The sequence below is a fragment of the Aythya marila genome, assembly GCF_965140915.1.
Source record: "Aythya marila genome assembly, chromosome: 1".
Lineage (NCBI taxonomy): Eukaryota > Metazoa > Chordata > Aves > Anseriformes > Anatidae > Aythya > Aythya marila.
In genome coordinates this window covers 144,021,775-144,044,753 of record NC_139042.1, presented here as the reverse complement: position 1 = coordinate 144,044,753, position 22,979 = coordinate 144,021,775, and the positions used below count along the sequence as shown (strand labels likewise).

The 22,979-nt window shown below is 43.8% G+C and overlaps 1 protein-coding gene across 2 annotated transcripts in view; it reads left to right on the top strand.

Moving 5' to 3' along the window:
• Positions 1-22,979, top strand: part of TMTC1 (transmembrane O-mannosyltransferase targeting cadherins 1) — a 155,872-nt gene that overhangs the window by 39,406 nt on the left and 93,487 nt on the right. For both annotated transcript variants that reach the window (XM_082770617.1, XM_082770616.1), the window contains one exon: positions 22,657-22,738. In XM_082770617.1, coding sequence (XP_082626743.1) covers positions 22,657-22,738 — 82 coding nt within the window. The remainder of the gene's footprint in view (positions 1-22,656; positions 22,739-22,979) is intronic.

Genomic DNA, 22,979 nt, shown 5'->3' with positions numbered 1-22,979 from the left:
ATCTGCACACACAGATGACATTTGGATGGTGCACTGCTCCTGATCTTGTGAGCATTGCCATGGAATCCTTAACGAATGCAAGTGTTCAGAGTCTGGATTTGACATTTTGTCTGGAAGGACTGTGAGTGAAAATGCTATCTTTGAAATACTGTCTTGAACCCTTGTTCCCATTAGTAAAGTTGGAGAAAAGGGGTTGGAGAAAATGGAGATAGATCACCCTTTTTAAAACAACATTGTCCCCTGTGATGTATTTTCTGGTGGGTTTTCATTCAGTGTAGTTTTAGAAGCAAGAAAAGATGTAGATTGGTATCTTTATTTCACACTCAGTATGTTTTATACTCGGGAAGTATAATTTCAGAGGGGAAAAATGTCTTCTGCTGAATTGCTGGCAGCCGAACCTGGAGCATGCAGGAAGCTTTCAGGAAGGTGGGGACATCAGGTGTTGACCTATGTTGACGATGCTTCATTTGTAAGATTTAGTCAGATTAAAGCAGAGAGTAATATGATGAATTTGGCTGCAGGCTCAGTGTTTAAGAATACACAAGGCAGAACATCAGCATACTTCCTTTATACCAGCTGAGGCTGTGGCCCAGCTGGCAGACTACTCTGTGGGTGCCATTATCTTTTCCATAACAAGTTTCATACTCTCACATTTCATTTATTTAAGCATCTGTCATTACCTCTTCAGAAATCCCTTACAAATTAGAGGTGCAGCTTGCATAACTGAAGAGCAATTATTGTTCCATTACCAAGTAATGAAGTGCACACTTGTATAGAAAGAATGATGTCTCCAAATATGATAAAGTTCAGCAAGAATCCCAAGATAAAATTATTTTTTGTCTGTAGTCTGTAAGTTTATATTTGAATAGGTGGTAGATCTTACATGTTATTTAAAAAAAAAAAAAAAAAAGAAAGAAAGAAAACACCTGTGAGAGTGAGTTTGAAAAATTTCCCTTTCAAAGTCAGGGAAGATGTTTTACATCATAGTGAAAGATGCCTCTGCCATGGCCCCGAGTTTGAGGTTGGCGTTGGTTTGGTGTGGTGTTTTGGAGCACGCTGTGGTGTGATGTTGGTCCCCTGGTAATTCTGCCAGGACATGGAGGAGGCTCCAGGAGAGGCAGGAGCCCTGGGACCTCAGTACAGTGTGGTCATTGCCCAAGTTACATTTGAAGAAGACTTTAGTTTTCAGCTGGATGAAGTTGCAGGGCTCTTGAGCGAGTCCAGATGGTGCTCCTGGGGCCTGCTTCCGAGATGTTTGATTCCTGGCACAGTCACTTGAAGCGGTAATGCTCTCTGCTAGTTAGGCCTTGACTTTTCTCCGGCTCCCAAACACTGAGGTACTTCAGCAGGAAATTGTTTTGAATGTTTAGTCCTTGTGTTTAATGCTTTGCTGAGTGGAGCTTAGCGTGATGATCACGGCCAGCTAATCCCTCTAGCAGAGTCCCCTTGTAACAGGGACACATAATCATGAAGATTACTGGGTCATTGCAGCCGAACAGCTGGTGCTGATTGCTGTAGCACTGTTTGTATTTGGTACAGCTGAGATTTCCGCGTCTCTGGGATCTCTGTGACAAGAGTCAGGCCACTACAAATCTAGTGAATGGGCTGGCTGGCGGCACAGCTCTGACTGGCTCCACACACCTGCCTGCGGTCAAGCAATATATACAAGCTGATGTCTGCGGGATGCTTCTTTCCTCCTTAAATAAGAAGCCTTGGAGTATTTCTGACCTCTTAATGTTGAAAGTCTTTTCCAATCTGTTAAATGCTTATTTCCTTCAGTAACTTGTCTGATGGGAGTTGCTGTGCCTTTAGCGAGAAGAGATATCTGCTTCCTCTGCCTTAGTAAAAGAGAAGGAAAAAAACTAAACAAACCAACACAACGCAGAAGATGGTCTGCAGATGGTATCTTCACAAAGTAGAGTCCTTCCTTCTGTCAGAGGCACCTCAGATGGTGAGGGACCGCTTGGCTGGTTAGATGTAGTCCTGTGTTAGCACGTGCAGGCAGTGATCTAATCCCGTTCGTGAACTGGCTCAGCGCTGCCTTTTGCCGTCCTCTTGGACCATCTCCATGGCTCCTCTTGGAAGGCTGCTCCACAGTCTGACAAGCTTGCCTGGAAGGCTTCCTTTTTCCCAGCCTAAATGCTTCGATGGCCGATTTGTGCCAATTTACCCTTATGCTGGTGTTATCTTTTAACATATGCACGTCTCCTTTTGTCTTTTCTTTTTCCCTTTGTGTGCCTGTACGTTTTAATATATGTGAACACAGACACAAAACAAAGGGGAATGTCAAGCAAGGTACAAAAAGATGTTAAAGTGTGAGAATCTAGCAGCAACTCTTTCATTTCCTAAGTGTTCCTCTGGAGGGGGGGAAACAGGGGATTGCCATGGGCTGTTACCAAAAAATTAAATTATTAATTATAAATTAAAATCCTCTTTAATGGCGTTGTCTAGGCAAGCTTTGCATAGCGACGATGGCTGAGACTCTCCAGAGAAGCTGCCTTCACTTTTGCCAGTGAGGAGGGTATATTTGGAGTGCTTGTTTTTATTTTTATTTATTTTTTTTGGTCAAGTGCCATGAGAATCTCAGCAACTTATGCTTTTCATTCTGACTCACAGCCATTTTGAAACAACACAGGACAAAAACTATCAGCAACTGAAAATGCATGGGATAAAAAACATACCACCAGTATCCCCATCAAATTTAAGTTCCTTTTATGGGAGAGTGAAGCAGTAAAGAACATCCTGTGTTATCTTGGCAACTGGAGAACAAGGAAAATGAAGTGTTATTATTTTGGGTAGGGGCTCCTGCTTATGACTGGTTGGACACTAGTGCAACAGTCCAACTAGTATTGGACACAAGTGAGGTGAGGGCTGAAAATCACACTTGTTTTAAACTTAACTTGTGTAAAACTTGTTTAAAACTTAAATATCAACGCTTTCTTTTCATGTCTGTCATGAAACTTGCTGCTTCTTGTGGTCTTCTGGATTCCAAGAGGCATTAGTTGCCGTTTTGTCAGGCCCTTTGGAGACTTTTGCTTCCTTTGCCATGCTTATGGGGTGCATCTTGCCCATTGTGTGAAAGTCTGAATGACTGTGAAAATGATACAGCTGGTAAGCAAAGGTATGTATGTATGTATATATATATATATATATATATATATATATATTGTATTTCATGTTATTTCATGTAAGTTTAAGAAAATGATGAGCGTGTTTCCTTTCCTGGCAGTGTACTTGCTGGAGGGAGTTCTGCCCCCTTTGCCATGGATTTCCATCCATGAAGTTCCACAGAAAGAGCGTCTTTACTGAGGAGAAGTGACTTGCTCTGTTTTGGCTAGACAGTTAAAAAAGTCTGCTGGGGTCCCCAGGGGAAGTGCAAACACTTCTATAACCTCTGTTTCCCTTGGAAGGTGAGTAGGCATCTCCACTCCTGGCGCAGCCCCAGGGCTGACTGACCTTTCTTCAGCTGCTAGGTGAAGCTGTGGGTTTTTCTTGGCTACAGCTATCCTCTGTGGACACGTGAGACAATATTGTAGCTGCTGGTCAGTGGGTTATCGTTTAGGTCACTGCCAGGTGAAGCAAGTCCTCTGTGGGCTGGGTTGTTCTGCCTGTCAGCTGTGGAGTGATGACTTTGGAGGAGTGGCCACAGAGCACAGCTCTTCAGCTCTGCAGCTATCACTCAGTAATAGTACCAACTCCTGGCTAGCTAAAGGGGGGAAAAAAAAAAAAAAAAAAAAAAAAGAGGAAATAACTTGGAGCTACAGAAATTAATGGTCTGAAGTGTTTCTGGTTCAGAGGAGACAAAATAAACTTTCTGCATGAGCTTGGATGTGCAGTGCTGTGCTCCCTCACCATCCTCTGGCAGCTGTGTGAGGTAAAGGCATCTGACACCTTTCAATATTGGCATCAAGAAGAAGCTGAGGCTTCTTAACACCTCCCTGTACTCAGGTAACTTTAATTTCCTGAAAGCAGAGGAGGAGATGTTGAATTTTCCCTCTCCCCTCTCCTTGGCAGACTCTGGGAGGTGAATTCCTTTGTTTGGGAAGCAAATTTGATTTTAAAGATGTTTATTTTTGTGACAAAAATACACTGTGGAGTACAGCCTCTAGACCTGATGTGAAGGTTGAACATTTTTGTGGTGAGGAGCTGCCCTTGGCATCAGGCATGGATGCCACTGAATTCTGCTCTGAGAAACAGCCATGGTATCAACTCGGTACTGGGGTCCAAAGAGCTGAAAATGTACGTTTAGGGGGGGGTCAGATTTCCTTTTTAGCTTTCTGTTTGCCTGGTTCAGTAAAATATTTTTAGTGGAGCTGTCTGTGTTAAGAAGTAGAGCCTAAATGGCTGGGAAGCTGGGTAGCTTTGCTCCTCCATTTCCTCAGCTTTTCACCTCCCTCCTTTCCCCATGCTGTTGTAGCTCCGGGTTGTTCAAACCAAAATGATCTCTGCTCTGAACGTGTGCTGGCCTTTCAGATAAAACCCTCACGCATTGTGTGGTGAATTGTGACATCCCATCGAGGGCATCCTGCACCCTGACCTGCTGCCTTCTTGAAATTGTTGTAATTTTGCTGCTGAACTTGCAGCTTTTCAGGTTGTTCTTTCTGTCTGCACTTGTGGAGGTGCTGGTTTCAGTTGTTGTTACTTGTAAGGGAAATAACCATTCCAAAACCAGCAAATAATGTCTGATGTGACTTCTGGTCCCCTTTATTATTTTTCAAGCCCTGCCATGCGGATAGGATGTATTAATGGCTTTGCTAACCTTACTCCATTTTGATGGAGTGGTGTTTGTGTATTATAAAGTAATGAATATGTGCTGCTCTGTAGGAATTATATTATCACTTCAGTTCTAATATTATATTGTTAATAAATTTGTTAAACAAATGAATATATATTCGTGGATTAGGTACCCAGTGTAAGAAAATATTCGTGGAAGATCATAAGAAATTAATACATATAGACTATGTTGCAAATAGCTTTTAAATAGCTATTGCCTTCATTTTCCCCACACTTGAGTGGGAAATCATGCTGCAGAGAGAAATAATGGTTCCGTGATAAATCTTCAGAGAAGTACAGATGAGGCATCTTTATAACAAGATAGGATAATTATCAACTGCTTTGTTTCCTGTGGCACGGATGGTGTATTTTGATGCAGCATTTGTGTAGGTGTGGTGAGAAAGCAGGGGAGGGCCCGAATGAAGAGAATTGGCTCTTAAATCTCAGTTTTCCATCTCAGCCAACCTAGTATTGCACAGTAGAAACACAGCCTAGTAAAAGCACGGGAGATAAAATAGCGGGCTTTACTCTTCCTAGCCCACCTCTCTGCCCTCCCAGTTGGTTTTCTTTGTGGTTGGTATGTTGTAAAATCTTTTTCTACCTTTTTTTTTCCCCTGTTTTCCTTGCTGAGAAACAAAAGATCTGTCCTTACTCCTGTCATCTTGCTGTGTGAGTTTTAATTAATGTTGTTGCAAAGTATGTTAAGATCCTTGGCTAGCAGCATAATTTTGGCAGTAGTTCAGTCTCCTGGAGAAAACCGTATGCCTTAGAGTCTAGAAACAAACAAAAAAAAATCTTAACAGGTTTTTAGGGTTAAAAATAGACAGTGAGGTGTTAAAAAAAAATAATAAAAAATTAGTGGTGTTGAAAAAAATTGCTTTTCTTCAACTCCTATAATCTGAAGTTCTTGTCTCATTACAGCTTGTTATTAAATGAGGTGTATTTCCTCCTGGAGTTGGGAATCAGCCCTCTTGAAGTCTTTGGAAGAATGTTCATTTTGCATTGTCCCTGAAACAGTATTTCCTTATGTAGCCTTATCCTTTCCTCCTCTGTTCTCAGGTTAGAAATGAAAGGGAAACTTTGAAATTTGTCAGCTGTCCTCTTGAAAAAGAGGGAGCGCACCCTTTTTAAACCAGTCAAAGGAATGGAAACCAGAAAACCTCTGGATTGCTGTCAGTCTGCAGAGGGGTAAAGATCCAGGAGGTGGCCTGTATCCTCTCTGCCAGGGCTGTCTGTCAGTACCAGCCCTTTCTCAATCACCTCTATTAATGCTTTGAAACAGACTGTACTGCAGCACCAAGTCATAAAATCAGCCGTGGGACAAAATGGATGCAGTAATCACTCATTCCTTAATGGAAATGATGCAAAGGAGCTTGCAGTGCATTGCCAGGGGGCTTCAGAGGGGCTGGGATCCTGCCTTGCCCCAGCAGCACGGAGCTGCCGTGGGGGCAGGTGCATGCAGATATCGCAGAGCTGTGAATCAGTCTTGCAAATTCTGTGGAACAGCTTGTATACAGAGGTCCTGAAGAAACAGCTGTTGGGCAGGGGATATTTTTAAAGCTAATATTGTCATTAGGGTGGTTTTGTTGTTTTCTTCTTTCTCCATAATTGACTTGAAAGAAGAGACTGCTTACAAAATATGCAAAGGGAAGCCCATAGTTTGTGTTTGGAGTCACATCTGCAGGTCCTCTAAAAAAAAACCAACAGCTTCATTTTGGGGACAGTTCTTCATTTTTCACATGCTTGCTCCAAAACCTGGCTGTGGAGCAGCCTGGGGCATCTGGAAGGTTAAATAACTGATACTTCTGAAAAAGCAGGGAAGTCATTTGGGGTGGAAAGCTGCATGCTGCAGTTTGACAAAAATGTTTACTTGCTCGCGAAGATGCATTGCACCAAGTACAACCGCTCCTTTTTTGAGAGCATGAAGAAATTTGCATTCTGTGTTCTCTCATTTCATTTCCAGTGGCAGTGATGTTCTGAATTTCTCCATGCTAGGCGTTACAATGAATTGTTTGGTCTAATTCACTCTGTGGAGCTGAAATCCTTGAAACTTCTGATGCAAAGTGCAGCTATGGGCTACTTGTTTGTGGAGAGCCAACAGACGGTGCCATAGTAGATGGTGGACTGGACGGCTTGCTTACACACAGAGAGACACAGATTGTGCCTCTTTGCATCTCTGGGTGCTGATGCTCAGTTCAGCAGTGATCATCTCGAGATGGATTTTCTGGTGGGATCCTGCAGCTGTGGGGCAGCCGGGTGCTCCCCTCATAAGCAGAGCGTGTGGCCCCAAAGAACCTGTCTGACCTCAGTGTCTCAGGAGCTGTTTGGTCTCAGGGTTTAGGCTAAAGCAGATGACTGAGGTATGGTTGCCTTAACACAGACAATCTGCAAGTCATAAAGCAGCTATCCCCACCTTGTTTTTCCAGAGTTGTCTCTGCCAAAGTAGTCTAAGACCGGCTGGCACTTGGGGCTCTGGATAAGCTCTTCTCTGGCCTTCTCGTTACTGATTTTAAACATGTGTTACCATATCAACATTTTTTGTAGACCTATTTTTTCCCTATCAAGAGACAGCCTGTCTGTGTGCTGCTATTGCGAAATGACAGCAGCTTTTCCATTTGTGAGTCTGGCTCTTTTACTGACCTGCGGAGCAGCAAATGGAAAGCCAGCCCCGTGCCTTCTGAGGCTCTGCAACCTATTTTTCCATCAAAGCTGGTGTCAGTTGTTTGGAGCTTAAAGGCAGGGCTGCCAAGAGGGTGAAGGTATGCTGCACTCTTTTGTCAGATAAATACCAGACCCAAAAGGTGTTTTTTCTCCATCATAACTAATTATTTTTGTTAGGGCCTTGCATTAGAGCCTGCTCTGTATCTGGACAGCGTGGGCTTAGAGGGAGCTGTGTCCACGGGAGGTTAGCTCTGTCTGCAGCCCATGAAGAGGGAGAAGGTCCCAAGAAGAGGACTCAGAAGGAAGTGTTCTTCTGCATCTCCCTTTCTCTTTCATCCCTGACCAGAGGGGGCGGCTGGGGAAGCTCATTTCCCTCGGCAAAAGCTAGCCCCCCTGACTCCCTGAATATCGCCACTGCTGCTCCTTTTCTTGCAGAGGCTTCCAGCTGTGTTCACCGGGATTTTGGCACGTGGCTCGGTGCGTGTTGTTGCAGGAGAGCAGATTGATCCGTCAGCCCTACGGTGCATGTGGTAGTTGCAGGGGGCAGGGGAGGGAGGGAAGGCGGTGCCTTGCTCGCCCAGGCGTTGTAAATCCTGCACAGTGGGGCGGTCAGCCCCAGGAATGCTGGCAGGACACGGATGAACAGCACCCAGTGGGATTGTCTCATTCTCCACCAAGTGCTGGCCCGGTACCAGAAGTTGTTTTAAAAAATAATAATGAAGAAGTGGAAAGAAATCATGATTCCTGTTGTGAAATCAGCAAGAGGTGGCCGGTGACAGAAATGAAAGTGGGATGGAGTCTGCAGGGTTTCGGCTTCCCTTTCCGTAGCCTTGGTGGATGCTGATATTATTTATATCAGATGTGGCCTTGTGGAGCCAGTAAGAGAGGTCAGCAAGAGAGAAAAAGAAATTGCAGCAAATGAGGTATCTGGCACGTTTGAGTTTTTAAGTTAGCTTGTGTGCAGTTGGGGGGTGGATGGATGGGTTGGGATCCTGTCTAATACAGCCTTTATTCTGGAGATGTCACCGCAGAGACATCCACAGGATCCTGGGTATGGATATGAAAGACTTCCACAAACACCTGTGTCTTGCAGCTGGTCAAAGGGGGTCTTGCATGTTGCATGTGGGCCTTGCCCTGGCAGTGAGTGGTGGGCAGGGAGAGCCTCGATGCAGCCAGCAGCGCCACTGCGTGTGCTGGGTATGGCCGCTGCTGCCAGCCTGCTCGCTTCTTCCCAAGGAGACGAGCAGGCAGCGGGGCAGCCCTGGGTTTGCAGCCCTCCTGCCAGCACAGGAGCTGCCAGCATGCAGCCTGTGCCAGCAAGGAACCAAAGCTGGGACCAGCCTGCTGACCTTGCAGGGAGGAGGGACCAGGCAGGAGCCCCTGCTGATTTTCCAGCAGGGTGGAAATTAAATGATTAGATTTTGTCCTAATGGAAAAAAAGAAAAAGAATCCTGAAAAGCTTAGTTTAACCCAAACTGTTTTTTTCTTAATCCTAACCATCTGCAAAAACACAACTCAAAACAAAAGAAAGAAAAAGCATTTCTCAGTGTACAGTATGCTTTGTTTCTATTTCAGACATTTTCTAAATAAGAAATGTCGAAGAAGCGTTAGATTCAGCAACAGCCACACTTTTCACAGGAGTGGGAGAGAAAGAGGAGGCTATTAAGATGCTGCTCCTTATCCCCACTGGCCTGGATTGCTGAAGGCTGCCCATTGCAGATCCACTTCTTTTTCTTGTGGAGCTCTCAGACATGTAGTGCAGGGCCAGCAAAGTTATTTGCGAATCTGGAGTGAAATAGCCAAGACATTTTAGCTGAAACAAACACTCCTTTTTTTTTTTTTTCTCCAAGCATTTTAGAAACTTTATTGCTTCCTTGAGAAACTATCAGTATCGCACACACAATAGCAAAGCCTGGGCGATAAAAAGAGAAAACCAAACGAACTGGATCCTGCTCCCTCCGAGAAGTGGTGTTTCACCCGATGGTAAAAACCCCTTCTGAGCCATGGCAGAGCGGCTTCCGAGGGGATCTGAATTCCCCTCTCACCTGAGCACCTGCCACATTCAGAGGAGCTGCGAGGCAGTGGTGTTGCTCTCCGGTTCCTCTCTAGGTATTGCTCATTTGTGTAAAATATTGCAGGAGACGGTCTGCTTCCTTAATCTGTATTTACATATGGATGCGATAACCTCCGTTTCCCCTCTCTATGCCTCCTTCCTCCTCCAGCCCCTGTCTTTTAATTAAATGCTTGAGAATAAATTGGGAAGTTTGCTTCACGCGATACCGTTAGCACTCATGGCTGACCTTCAGGAGGCTTTTTTTCTTCAGCAAATTCATAAGGAAGCTAAATCATTTAAACCAGCTGGAAGATCCCCTAAATGCTACAGTTCTATAATCATTTCCCTCCCAGCTTATAAAACTGGCTTTCTCCAGTTTTCTGCCAGGCCCTTTCATTGCAGATTGGAAAAATAAAGGTCTCCAAGGACTTGGGCTTCTCAGCTCTCCTAGAGATCGATTGGATCAATTTTCCTTCTGTGTGTTTCGACATCTCTGTCCTAGTTCTGGGGACAGTTGTTGTGGCACGCTGTCAGGTGGCTCTTTGCAAAGGGACAGATTCTTGGATCCGATCGAGGCATTAAAACAAGCTCATCAGAGGTTAAAAGCGACAAAAAATAACGGAGCAGTGGGTAATTGCTCTGGAATGGGTACCAGTGAATCTGTCAGAGTTTTTCTTTTTACCTGAGGCAAGCAACCTATGGAGTAATGCAGCATGTATTGTTTGGTCATGACTTTAAACTCATGCAGATGATTTGTAGCGACTTCATAACACGAGTTTTATTAGGTTGCCTGAAGCACACTGTGTTCATCAACACTTTGCCTTGGTTCACTCCATCCATCTTGTAAAAGTCTTTCCTTTCTGGCCCTTGTGAAAAGTGCTCTTTCTTCTCCTCTGCCTCCTAGCCCTGAGCTATCAGTTCAAGGAAACAAAACTGAAGCAGACAAAATAGCTTTGCTCAAGTGCTCGCACTTGGATGAGTTTGGGCTCTTCTGAGGAGGCTTTTGACAGGCAGCAGCCATGTGAGTGAACTCCACTCTGCTGCCTCTCTGCTCCTCAGAAAATCCTGCTGCAAAGCCCCCTGCCCTGAGCATACTGGCTAAGAGACTCATGGCCAAACGGGAGACGCTCTGAAGCACAGCCAGTGCTTGTAGGGTGTTTGCCTCATAAGCCAGCTGCTGCAGGAGGAAACTGCTGTTTTGAGAATTGTTTCTTGCTTAACACAAGTTAAGATCGACGAATTAAGTTTGAGGTGAAAGCTCATGCTCTCAGTGAAGATGCTTCGCCTCTTTCCTCTATGGGAGATGGCAGTGCGCTGGACTCGTTGTTTGCATCTTGCAGCAGCAGTGGGGATGGATGTCCCTGCTGGCCTGGCTTTGCCTCTGCCTGTTCCCTCTCGGAGAGCCCAACAGCCTTCAGTGAGGATGTTGCTCTCTGGATGTGTTTCTGGTGATCAAGCTGAGTCTGCCAAGTAACTAGATTTGTTTGTATTATTCTTACTCTTATTTTTCTCAGAATAGCCTTCTTTATTCAGGGTCTGAGGGCAAGAGTTATGCGTAGTTAACTCAAGAATGTTTTTCTTCCCATATGTTTTATCAGTTAAAAAACCTTCAAAAGTAAACCAGAAAGCATAAAAAAGAAGGTGGGGGAAAGACAATATTCTGGAGTGAGTAAAAGCATTACTGCTTCACAAGATTTTTCCTACTGATGCATATTTTGGAAAAAGAAACTTTTTCCTCTGTATTAATACTACAAGTAATGTGAAAGTTTTTACAGTGGCTTATGAACAACAGCCTGTATTGATACTTTTCATTCTTGAATTAGGTTTTAAAATGTTGCCTTTGTTTCTTGCTCTACAGTTCAGGTTTCTGTGCTGTGTTTTTGTTTGGCTTGTGGGTATATTGGATGCTTTACTTGTTTAATTGCATTTAACCACGAGAGTGTATGTGATTGGCATTTGGAGCAAGTCTTTGTTTCTCTGGGAATGGTTGTGGAATAGCAATTCTGGTTGCTGCTTATGGATGGTACGTTTAATCAATAACTCAAACACAGAAATAATGGCAGCGCTCAGTCTTGGCTGGCGATATTACCCACGCTGGCTGATACTTCTTTCTTAATTATTCAGCAAGGGCCTATTTATTGTGTTTAATAAAAGGATCAAACATATGCAGTGCAAATATTAAAGGGGAACAAGAACAGAGAAGAGTCAGTTAATTTAATGAAAATGCCTGTTTCCTGCAAGCAAATCTATGCAAGAGTCTTGGTATCAGCCTAGTTACGGCATTGCTTGTCCCGGGGGTTCTTCACAAGTGAAATTTGGGAGAACCAGCTCGCCTGTCTTAGCTGGAGTGGGGCTGCCTCCAAGCTGAGGATCAGAGGCTGTGGCTTCGCTTTTCTGTGGTGACTCTTCTCACAGCCTTTGAGGACGAGCTCCTGGCTGTGTCCGTGTGTGTGAGGAGCAGCAGGCCTTAACATGAGCAGATGTGTTTGTGGTACATCATGTAGCACTTCTTTCCCCTCCTCCATCACCTGTGTCATCTTGCCTGGACACCTGCACCATTTTTGACCGGATCCCATCACTGTCTGGAGGCTGGCTGAGCAAGCACAGACACGGGGCTACCCTCTGAGGGACCTAAAACTTCTCCTGCAATGTGTGGCTCCTTCTCTTTGCCCGTGCCAGCCTGCTTTCTCCTACAAGAGGCCTGTCTGCCCACACCCTCTACACGTCAGCAGGCACAGCTCAGTCCCCTCTGCCTGGCTGAGGTGCTCCTTGGCCAGGTCCTGGCCCTTGAGAAGGTCATTAAGATCAGGGCTCATCAAGGCCAACATCGCTGTCTCCTTTTGCCTGGCTTTTGGGATAGGTGTGTTGCTGGAAGATGCCCCACACAGCAGCCAAAGCAGTTAGTCCTTGTGTAAAGGACATTAGTTACAAGATGTCCCTGATGAAGTGATCTCAGCTATGGCCTGCCAGGGTGATGACTGCCAACTTTGGAGGGTAAGGAGAAGCCTTGAGCAAACTTCACGATGCATTTTCATCTGCTTGCCTTGAGCTGAAAGGGGGACACGCCTTCTAGTGTTGGGTTTCAGGGAGGAGAAGCTATCAATTACTTGGGGATGTTTGGTCGTCTGTATAAACACACATCTGAGCTGAGCGTTACTGAGTGTCAGCTCGGGTCCCATCCCATCAAAGTTTGATGTGGCTGGGGGATGCGTTACAGGCTGCTGCAAACTCCCCAAGGCAGAAGTTGCTCATATTTCTGGCTAGTGAGCACAACATCCTGTAAACTTTCTTGTGAGCAAACTGTGCAGGATCTCTCACATTTGCCAAGTTTTTAAATATCAGAATTTAAACCCACTTCTGTGGCGGTAGGAGACTACAAAATGATGTCGTTTTCTTGCTGTTACTTACTTTTTGGAAGTTGCCAATGCAGTTCAAAGAGAATATTTTAGTGACTTAAAGAAGGCTGGGTTATTTGTGGTCTTATTTTTCTGGCAATAGATGAGACTGAATTGTGGTCAAAATAGGATAAAATATAATTATTTTTTCTAATTCTGCCAAGTTTCAGAATTATTCTTTTATTGATGTGCTTTTGGCTTTTACCATTTATTATCTGTTTAGATCAGATAGAAATAATAGCTTTGCAAAGGAAATCCATTTAAAGCAAGCCACTAATCTTTATAGCCTATTGCAGATTTTAATTTTTATTTTTTACAAATGAACCCTAGCATGACAGAGCCCTGAGTGTCTGTGATGAAAGAGCCGGTCCATTTTTAATTTGAAGAACTTAAGGATTTGTGTGTAGATGATTGAGTGGAAAAGTGACAGAGATGAAAGTTGCTGGAAGTATATTGTTTGGTATTTCATGCCAGCAGTAATAGCACAGGCACAATTTACTTACAGAGCTTCTGACAAAAGCAGTCATTTGCTGCCAATTTCTGAATTGTTTTCTTTCGGATTCTTTCTGTGTTGCTGTATAACTTTGGCATTGAGTTGCATTTGATTGCAAACATCAAAAAGTTTCACTGAAAGGATAGCATCTCTGAAGAATGTTATTTTTCTTCTTCGCTATATTGCTAACAGACTTGTGTCATTCATATTTAAAAAGAACAAGCTATTTTTGAGGCTGTTAAAAATAACAGACGGTTTCCTAACAAGAGAAGAGTGAGGAAGGGCTTTTTTGCCATTTATTTTGTATTTAGAGATGGCTGTGGCATATTTACAGATTGCGTTATTTAATCTGACAGAGGCAAAGGGACATGCTAGATCAAAATGTCAGATTAGGAGTTTTCCGGAAAGGAAATACCTTCTTCCCGAAGTATGCAGCACGGACAGCCAGTGAACTGGTTTTTAAGTAGCTGGTACATGGGTTTCACTTGGAAGGAGAAGTTTGTGGAAAGTGGTCCAAGCTTCAGTTTGCAGACAACACAGCTGAATTGAGAGCCTTTGCTGCTGGTGGTTTTTTGTCCATCGTTTTTTTTTGTTGTTGTTGTAATTATTCTCTCACTGTCACTTGCTGTTTGTTTCTAAATTTTCATTAATTAGTTTTTGGACATTAAGGCTGACAAACTCCCCCAACCGCTCTCAGTTTTCCTGTCGTGAAGATGCACAGTCCCTCTACACCACCACAGCGTGTGATAACTGCTCTTCTTTCCATCTTCTGATCTCTGTTAAGGGCTCAAACTGTAGAAGTGTGTGTTTTTCACCCTTCTCTAAATGAAAAATGCGCATTTAAATTGAATTTGACAAGTAGTTTTGGATTACAAGTAAGTTATGGAAGTATTAAAGAAATCTCTAAACAAATTGATTCTGAAATTAAACAGTACTTTTCAGGCTAAATTTACAGGGAGATTCAGATTATTTTCTCCCTTTATTTATTTGTAATTGTGCCTGAATCTCGTTCCAGAACAAGAGCTTTCACTTACCAGACTCGCTTAATTTACCAGAAATGCTCACAATGACATTATTTGTCTCTCAAATCATCACAAAACGCATTTTTGTGTCGACTCCAAGTGAAGATTTTAAAAATATAATTCAGTAAACATTTAATAAAGTGTTCACCATGATTGAGAGAAGAATCAGTTGGAAAAGTTTGTTTTCTTTCCCTCCTTTCTCAAATCAAACTCTTCAGCTATACCACCAAGTTATTTAAGTTCCTCAAAGAGCTGTTTCAGGACTTCTGAGGCTTGGGACCAGCTGAACCTTGCCTACCGCTGTGCTTATTACCAGTGCCTGTCCCTTTGTTTGGGGCTGCTTTTCCTGAGGAGGTGCTGGGCATTTGCTCAGGGGGAGGTTTTGCAGCTCCAGGTGAACGCATCCATCCCTGCCGTGGGCTGGGTGCCTGCTTTCATGGGGCAGGCTTACAGCTGCGATATGCTCCTGCTCACTGAGCCCTCACCACATATTTTGGGGGTGCTTGCTTGTGTGGTGCTGCGTCTGTCCATGGGGAGTAAGTAGTCTGCATAAATGTGTTGGCTTCTTTTTTATCTTATTCTTTTTTTTTTTTTTTTTCCTCTTTTTTCCTTCCTCACTTGATCTTGTCAGGCATTTTATTTGAAGCCACAATGGTTTGCTGTAGTTGGCAGTGGGATATACAATTTCCTGCTCTGAGGTGTGCATCTTTCCTTTCTGGTGCTGAGTCCAGAGGCTCACCAGGAACAGACTGACAGTCTCATAGACATTGATTTCTGTGCCCTTTCTCTGCTGTAAATTTTACTGACAGAAGGGATTTATTCCTTCTCTTCTGTCCTACTGCAGTCTTTTGCTCTAATTTTTATTTTTTTTATTTTTATTTTTTTTCAGTTTGCTTACTGGGTTTCCAGGCAAACACAGCAGCAAGAAGCTGGAGCCTTAGTTCCTTAACTGCACATACATAATTTTAAGCCACCACGGTTCCTTCTGCAACTCAGCAGAACCCTCCGACCAAAGTTTGTGTTTACTGACATGACATGTTTTATGGAGACCATCAAAGCAATGCAGCAGGCCTCCTCATCTTTTATGGTTTGTTTGTAAATGTTTACTAAGACACTTGCTTCCCAGGGACACCTCAATAATTTCCACTCGCAGTAATGGAGCCTCATGCATGACTGGAAGATAACTACCTCCCTTTTCTCATTAAAGTAGGTTTTTTTTTGTGACTAGGGAGCCTGTTTTACATACCTCACAGCCCCCACACTCCTGTCAGCATGCAGTGGGTCTGCAGGCAGCCCCTTTACCAAGCCTGACTCTGGTGGAGTGAGCTGGGTGCTGTGCTGCATTTTGGGGGAGCCTGTGTTCAAGAGCTGCCAGCTCTTCCCTGTGCAGAGACACAGAGGCAGTAGTGAGTCTGGAGGAGTCCTGGCTGTCCTCTGTGTTTTCAGGTCCATCTGCTCATGCTGGAGTGGTTAGGCAAAAGCACAGCTGCTTTCCGAAGCAGCCTCCTGTGCCACAGCTCGGCTCCTAAGTGCTCGCTGGGGATGTGACAAAGTGAGCTCCAGTGGCAGCAGGTTTCTTGGATACTGCTGCTGGATCTTTGGTAGCAGCAGAGCTCTGAGTGTCCTGCTGTATCTCTGTCCTTTTCTTCTTTTTCTCTCCAGTCTTGTCTCCTCTTTCCTCGTGTACCTTTCCTCATGCCTACCATTCCTTTTTTCTCCTTTATCCCCTCTCTTCCTTGTAATACTCAGGTAGCCTCTTAGCCACAAACATTCAGTCCTCTGCTGTCCAAGCAGATGCTCTCCTCCAGGCTGGGTACAAGCACAGCTGGAGAGAGGCTCATATCTCAATTGCTTTGCAGGAACAATTGGAAGGAGAGTCTGCTGCTGCTCCCGATGGTGTCAGAGACCCTGGGGAATTGATACAACTCTCAAGTCAGGAGTGCAGATAGAGATTTTTTCCCCTCAGTGGCTTGTCATGTGCCCAGAAGTGGAGTGAGATGTTGGTGGAAGCAACAGCAGGCACATCTCTACAGTTCCTCTGCTAAATTTCAAGCCCTTGCTCCAAAGTATGCAACCATGGAAGCTTTCTAAACAAAATGGTTGCGTGACTCACTGACAGGGACAAAGCAATGATTTTCTCTGATCACTTTTCCAGAAATGCTCTAACTGTTTTACCTGAGAGCTTCGAGGAAGTAAGTAAATTCAGCTTGACACAAACTCCTGGAATGGAAGACTTTCAGTCTGAATGAATAAAGCTTAGAAAAAAGAACAAGCAACAGAAAACAGGGGGTTGTAGTTGAATGTGTGGAGCAGCTGAAGCCTAGGCACTGCTGTCAGTGCCCCTTGTAATGTGGTTACATGAAATACACTGTACCAGTCCTTAGCAGACCTGGGATGGGAAATAACGAGCCTAATGGTGAGTTTCAAGGCCTCAGGTGTGTGTGATGCAGAGGAAATAAAATGGCTGAAATCAATGAGAGTTTTCAAATTGCAGGCACGGTGCTTTGGTTTCCTGAGATGTGGTGGAAGGTGGCTGTGCTTTGATGAGGTCTTATTTTTCCTGTTAGCCCTGCTCCACCTTGTCTCCTCGTCGCGTCGGTGGAATGTCTGGTATGAAGGGAAGCCCTCTTTCATCTTCTTGGTCACATCTTTGATCAGTTAAGGGTGTTTTGCTATTTTCTTTCTTTCCTTTTTTTTTTTATTTTTCTTCCTGTACCCTTACTGTGCCTTTCTCTCTTCCTCCCAGTTTTCTCCCTCTACTTTTACCCAATGCAGAACAAGGTACATGATGCCTAACAGTGTAGAGGAAGGCCACAAGGTGGGTCACCCTGGGTATATGTGCCAGCACAGTTATACCCTGCGCTGTTTTGCCTAGAAATCCAATAAAGGGCAAGAATGCTAAATTTTCAGTCTCAACTGAAAAAGCCCATGAAGCGTGTGTGCCAGTATCAGTGCAAATGAGTTAAAACACTTGTGACTTTCATAAAATCTCTCCATGGCTTTTCAAGAGTCAGTAAAACTGCTTCTGTTTGTGTGTGTTTATGCATCTGGGTCTGCGTGGGTAGCGGTGGATGGGGTTTAAGGCTCTCCAGGGAGAGAAGGAGCAAGGATACTGCATGTATGCTGCAAGGGATGTCAGGACTACTCACAAATTGGGAAGCAGGAGGGCTTTTCTTTCTTCTCATTTGAAAAAGTTGTAGCTATGACTGATAATTCATTTCCCTGTGTTGAAAGGTATTTTAAACAATTGAAAAACACAGACGTGTTTAGAATATATATATATTACTTTTTCGTTTGTATTTTTAATTCCATAACAGATTTTCACTCCTGTTTTCTCCCTGGGCTATCACATACCCTTTATGGTCCTCCTTAAGGAGAAATATAGGCCAAATTAAGCTGAGAAGTTCCTTTCCCAATTTAAGATGTAGTTGGCTAGACAGATTGTAAGGAAGTCATCTGTATGTAGAAGAGGTAAGGATGGTCTCTATAGACAAAACGTGGCTCCTGTAAAAATCCTGCCTTCTCAGAAGGGGAGTCTGACCAACTACTGAGGTGTCCATCCACAAATGATCTAAAACTGGCATTCACTTAAAATAGCTCCCTTCTAAGTTGAAAAATGCCTCGATTAGAGGGGTCTAACTCTTATCAGGAATTAGGAATAGATAAACATGGTATAAAACTTTGCCTTTATATTCCTCCTCTAACGTCTTCCCTGATATTAGGGGTTTCCAAAGGGTTAGTTCAAAACACCGGATTGTGGTTGCTGGGAGTGGGATCTGCCTCCCGAGGAGAATATAAATGGGAGTGACGATCCTCTCTCAGCAGAGGGGCCTGGCCAAAACAAGATCTCCAAATGCCAAAGCTTGTTCAGCCCTGTGTAGGTTGGTCTTTTAGATGTCCCCGATGGGTAGCATCCACCATACGTCTGAATCACTTGTTTCTCTCCTTTGAGAAAGCTTTCAAAGGGAACACAGGAGTGAGCTCACATTTTACACCGAAACTGAGTCAGCTCCAGCGTGGGATAAATGTGTTGCTGATAGCGGTTTGTGATCGCTCGCAGTGTCATGGCAATTAGCTGCAGCTGAGAAGCTGTCCCACTCTTGTCTGTAAACTCTAGGTGCCTTCAACAGCGAAGACAAATTAAAAAGCTGTCTGCTTCTCCGCAAAGTTTGTTTTGATTAACACCGAGTCCATCTGGTACCAGCGAAGTTTACACTGCTGTAAACTGTGCGGTGTTGAGTTTTACTAGGCCACCTACCCTGCTGGCTTCAATTACCAGATCCACGAGCGCTCCGATGATGGAATTGATGTCAGGATGAGCCGTGCTTCGCAGGAAGCCGGAGCTGCCAAAGATCTGTCTTGGCCCGCGTTCGAGCTGTGTGAGAGAGGTCCCCGCTTTATTAAGCGCTCCCTGGATTTATTGTTTGTTGTGATCCTGGTTGCTTCAGGGAGTATTCCTGAAAGGCTTTTAAATGATAGCTAGTAGCCAGCTACATGCTGGTTTGCTCTGTGGGGAAGCTGGCGTGAAGCAGAGGTGGAACCTCTGAGTCCAAATGTGCTCTTTTCACACCCAGGCAGCGAACCCGGTGATCTGGATTTCTTGCCCTAACTTTATCTTTTCATCGTGAAAATCTGCGAGAGCCACGTCTTGAAATGTTCACCTCCTTTTATGCTCTGGAGGTAGTGTTTTGCTGCGTGGAGCTACCGTCAGTGCAGTTTTCCTCCGTATGTCCCGTGCCCACTCCCACGTGGGAATACCTGTGTGTGTGTTTTGGCACCGCGAGCCACGTTACAATAGTTGGGGTGGAGCAGGTGATAGGGAGCGGTTCCCATTAGCAGTGGGGTATTTGGCAGCAAATGCACAGAAATCTGACCTGTAAAGGGCTTTCTGCAATGCAGCTGTTTTAAACAGGTATGAAACAGTTGGCCTTTTGTAACAGCAATTTCTTTGCTTGTCCTAGTGAAAGGCAAAATCAAGAGCTTGAGCTGATCCTAAGGCTGTCTGGGGGAAGTTCTGCATAATTTGCAGCTTGCAATGCATCTAAATTTACCATGGGTATGTTGCACATGCTCTGTGCCCCTGACATTTAGCAAATGTCCACATCCAGGTGCCTTTTGCAGTTCATTTGACTTCAATACACAAACTGAGTATTGTTCCTTGCCCATGCCAGACATCAGCTGTTTTCCTACTTACCTTTCCTCAACCAAGTAGTAGGCTCTGTAAGGTGCTCTGAAAACCACAAGGTTCTTGTAAAGCTCGGACGCATTGAGGGAACCTGTACGTTTGTGCCACTCGTGCAGGCTGAGTTAATGGGCAGACAGCCGAACACCGATCACTGAGCAGTCCCACCTGCCATGGCTCCCAGGCAGACCTCAGAGCTTCCTGAAAATGGAGTAATCGGCTTCTCAGTTGAACTGTCACTGAAAGAAACATTTCTTAACCAAAGCTGCAAAGTAGTAAAAGCATTTGGAGGATGGATCAGAAAGTTAAGGGCTCTCTGAACTCTCTTGCTTAACCTGTTCCCACCTACCCGTTGGTTGCATTCTGGTGCCTGCTTGCTTGCAGCTCATCTGCTCTTCAGCACAGAGTGGTGATTTGCAGTTAGTGTCTACCTAAAGGTTTTTTTTTTTTTTTTTTTTTTTTTTTTTTTTCCTCACGGAGATATTACTCTTCCACAAACACAAACTGAGAGAGCCCAGTGAGGATTCTCTGAAATGCTTTCAAAAGTCCTGCTCTGCAGTAGCCTGAGCTACCCAAGGATCTTCCTATAATTCTGCAGAGCACTTCAGATTAACTTTGACTTGTAGATAAACTCGTGCCTTGAAACTGTGTTTGGTAGCTTCTGTATGGTGTTACGCTTGCTGCAAGGAAGGTGTGAGATAGAGGCAGACAAAAAAAAAAATCAAAACCACGATGTTGTTAGGAGTTCCTATGCTGTGCCATCAAGGATGAAAAAGCCAACTGAGAATGATTTCTTGCATGTGAGATCCTTGCCCAGCATGTGCAAAGTCTGTGTCCTCCACCTCCCCATGGGTGCTTCCCCTGGGCCTGTGGCTGGTCTGGAGGTGGTGGCCACGTGGCCTGGAGGTGACGGCAGCCTCACCAGTTTCAGGTCACTGGTGCGAGGTGATACGGTTTCTTGGGGACAAAGTTGGCAAACTTCTTAACACTGGTAAAAGTACTCCTCTGTCTCTAGTTGAAGTCTTAGGAGGGGGGAGCTGAACTGTTCTGGCTGCTCTTTTTTTTTTTTTTTTTTTTTTTTTTTTTCAGAATAATTCCACCTAAACCAAATATTTGTAATGGAAAAATTCTCCCCAAAGTGTTACAGCTAGTTAAAACTTCAAGCAAGTGAAAACAGGTTCTTTGTCATGAAAAGAGCCAGGCAGTGTGATTAATAGAGGGCTCTCCTCCCTCCACCCAACAAAAATATAAACAAAATGCAACCTAACACTTCTGTTCTTGCCGGAAATCATAAGGGAATTGAGTTTCATGAAGGGTTCCAATGGGAACAAAAGAGCAGGGTTTGATCCAAACGCTATTAAAGTCACCGAGAGCCTTTCCCTTTGGCTGCGGTGGGTTTTGGAGCAGGGCCATGGTGAACACTTGAAGGCCAACCTGACCTTTCATGGAGAGGGAAAGCTGAAGACTTGGTTTCATCTCACTTGTACTTGCTTCAGCCTGACTGAAGTCAGTGGGAGCTCAAAAAACTTTGCACTTTGCAGAGTTCAGCCCTTGAAGACTCAGCTGACATTTAAATCAGAGCCTGCGCTTAAATGTCAACATTTGGAAATAAGTAGACACCAAAGATGCAAAGTCATTTGGCTTTGCTCACGATGTATGGCCTGGTTACTGAGTGTTAGGCATAACGTGGAAAGTTTTCTAAAGAAGGGCTATTTTGTAGAGGGCACCCAAATGCCCTGCTTTCTTGATGTGAAATGCTGACTGCTCCTTGCTGGCTTTGCCCCTGTTGCCTTTGTTCGCAGTGCAATTTTTTATCGATCTTTCCATGGTGACCAGGACTGCAAACTTCCTAGTATAGAAAATGTGAACAAAAAGCCAGATATTAAATACCCTGGGCGGCATTAGGAAGTGTTACGGTCCTGTTTTCTTCTGAGACTCGAAGGGTGGAAGCAATCAGATGATAAACTGTGCTGAGGAATGTGGGGAGGAAATACGTTTATATGCTAGATGTTCATGGGGGAAATGTATGATGCTGTCATACTTGGAAACCTAACGTGTGTGCAGGTGGTGTGATTCATTCTGTAATTTTTGTAAATCATTTAAATAGAGTGTCCCGGTACTGAGTATTTGTTACACGGAAGACCCTGCAAATGTTTGGGCTCTGAATTTATTTTGTTTACTTCTTATTTGTAACTTCTTAAAATTATCTGTCAAGTTTCCAATGGTTTTCTAGTTCCTCTCTGCTTAAAATATTCTTATCATCTCTTCTGTATTTCTTTTTGTTTCTCAGCACTTTATTACAGTGACAAAAACTCTATCAAGTTCCATAGAAATGGAATAAACATTGAATTAATGGCATAGGGATGCCACCGTTTGTAATATTAAGAACGCTCCTTGGAATTGGGCGAGTGCCTCTACCTTGTGTTAAAAGAAATGTGTAGCTTTGGCTCCAGATACAGTTTAATTTTATTCATTGAGAAGAAGGAAGGTTTTCATGAGCACTCCCGTAACAATAAGCCACCTGTGTGTTTGTCTCTGTGCAGTTAATTATTATAACACCTTGTCAGTAGGCTTGTAATGGAACAAGTGTGCAGAATACACTTTTTAAAAAAATGCTTAAAGTAAGTTGAGTTGTACTAGACAATTCTTCCCATCTCTAGAGACTGAGTAGTGAGCTGGGAACAAGGAGTTTTTGCATTTTAATCATGGCCTGAAATTGAATGTGTTTGGTTGACCTTTTAAAAATGTGCCTCCGTGTATTCTTCTGGGAGACTGAGCACAGCAAGCTCGGTGAGACGAATGGGTTTTCCTGAGGATTAAGGAGTTAACTGGTAATTAAAAAATAAAAATCAGATTTTGTGGGGGAGACTGCAGTGTCTTATATATTATTATTATGTCAAGTATTCTCTATTTTCCAGGTGAAGTTTTCACCTGGAAAAGGCTTTGAAGAATAGAAGGGGTGTGATTATTATAGCAAGGTAGTTGAGGGTGGTTAAATGAATGCACAGATTTTTTCTAGTTTGAAAAATGACCTATTGTTTGAAAGTATTTCAAAACTACATTTCCTTATGTTTCAGCTACCTGACTGCAAATAACAACCAGAATTTCTTGTACACTGCAAGGCCGTTTTTGAAGAGAGCTGCCCTGGTAATAAGCTATGTAAGTATGAATGGGCTTGGCTATGTATTTCCGTGTGTGTGATGAGAATGAGTATTAATGGGAGTACCCCAAAAGAGCTGGAAAGCTGAGATGATGAATGTTAACGCAAAGTTAGTCTTGGGAAACAGTCTAGAAAACTTCAGCTGGGCAGAAACAAGGCTCTATGGTTTTGGTTCAAACTTTCTTTTAATTTATAGTGGTTGCCATTACAACGGTGTAATCATCTGCAGGCATTTCCTGC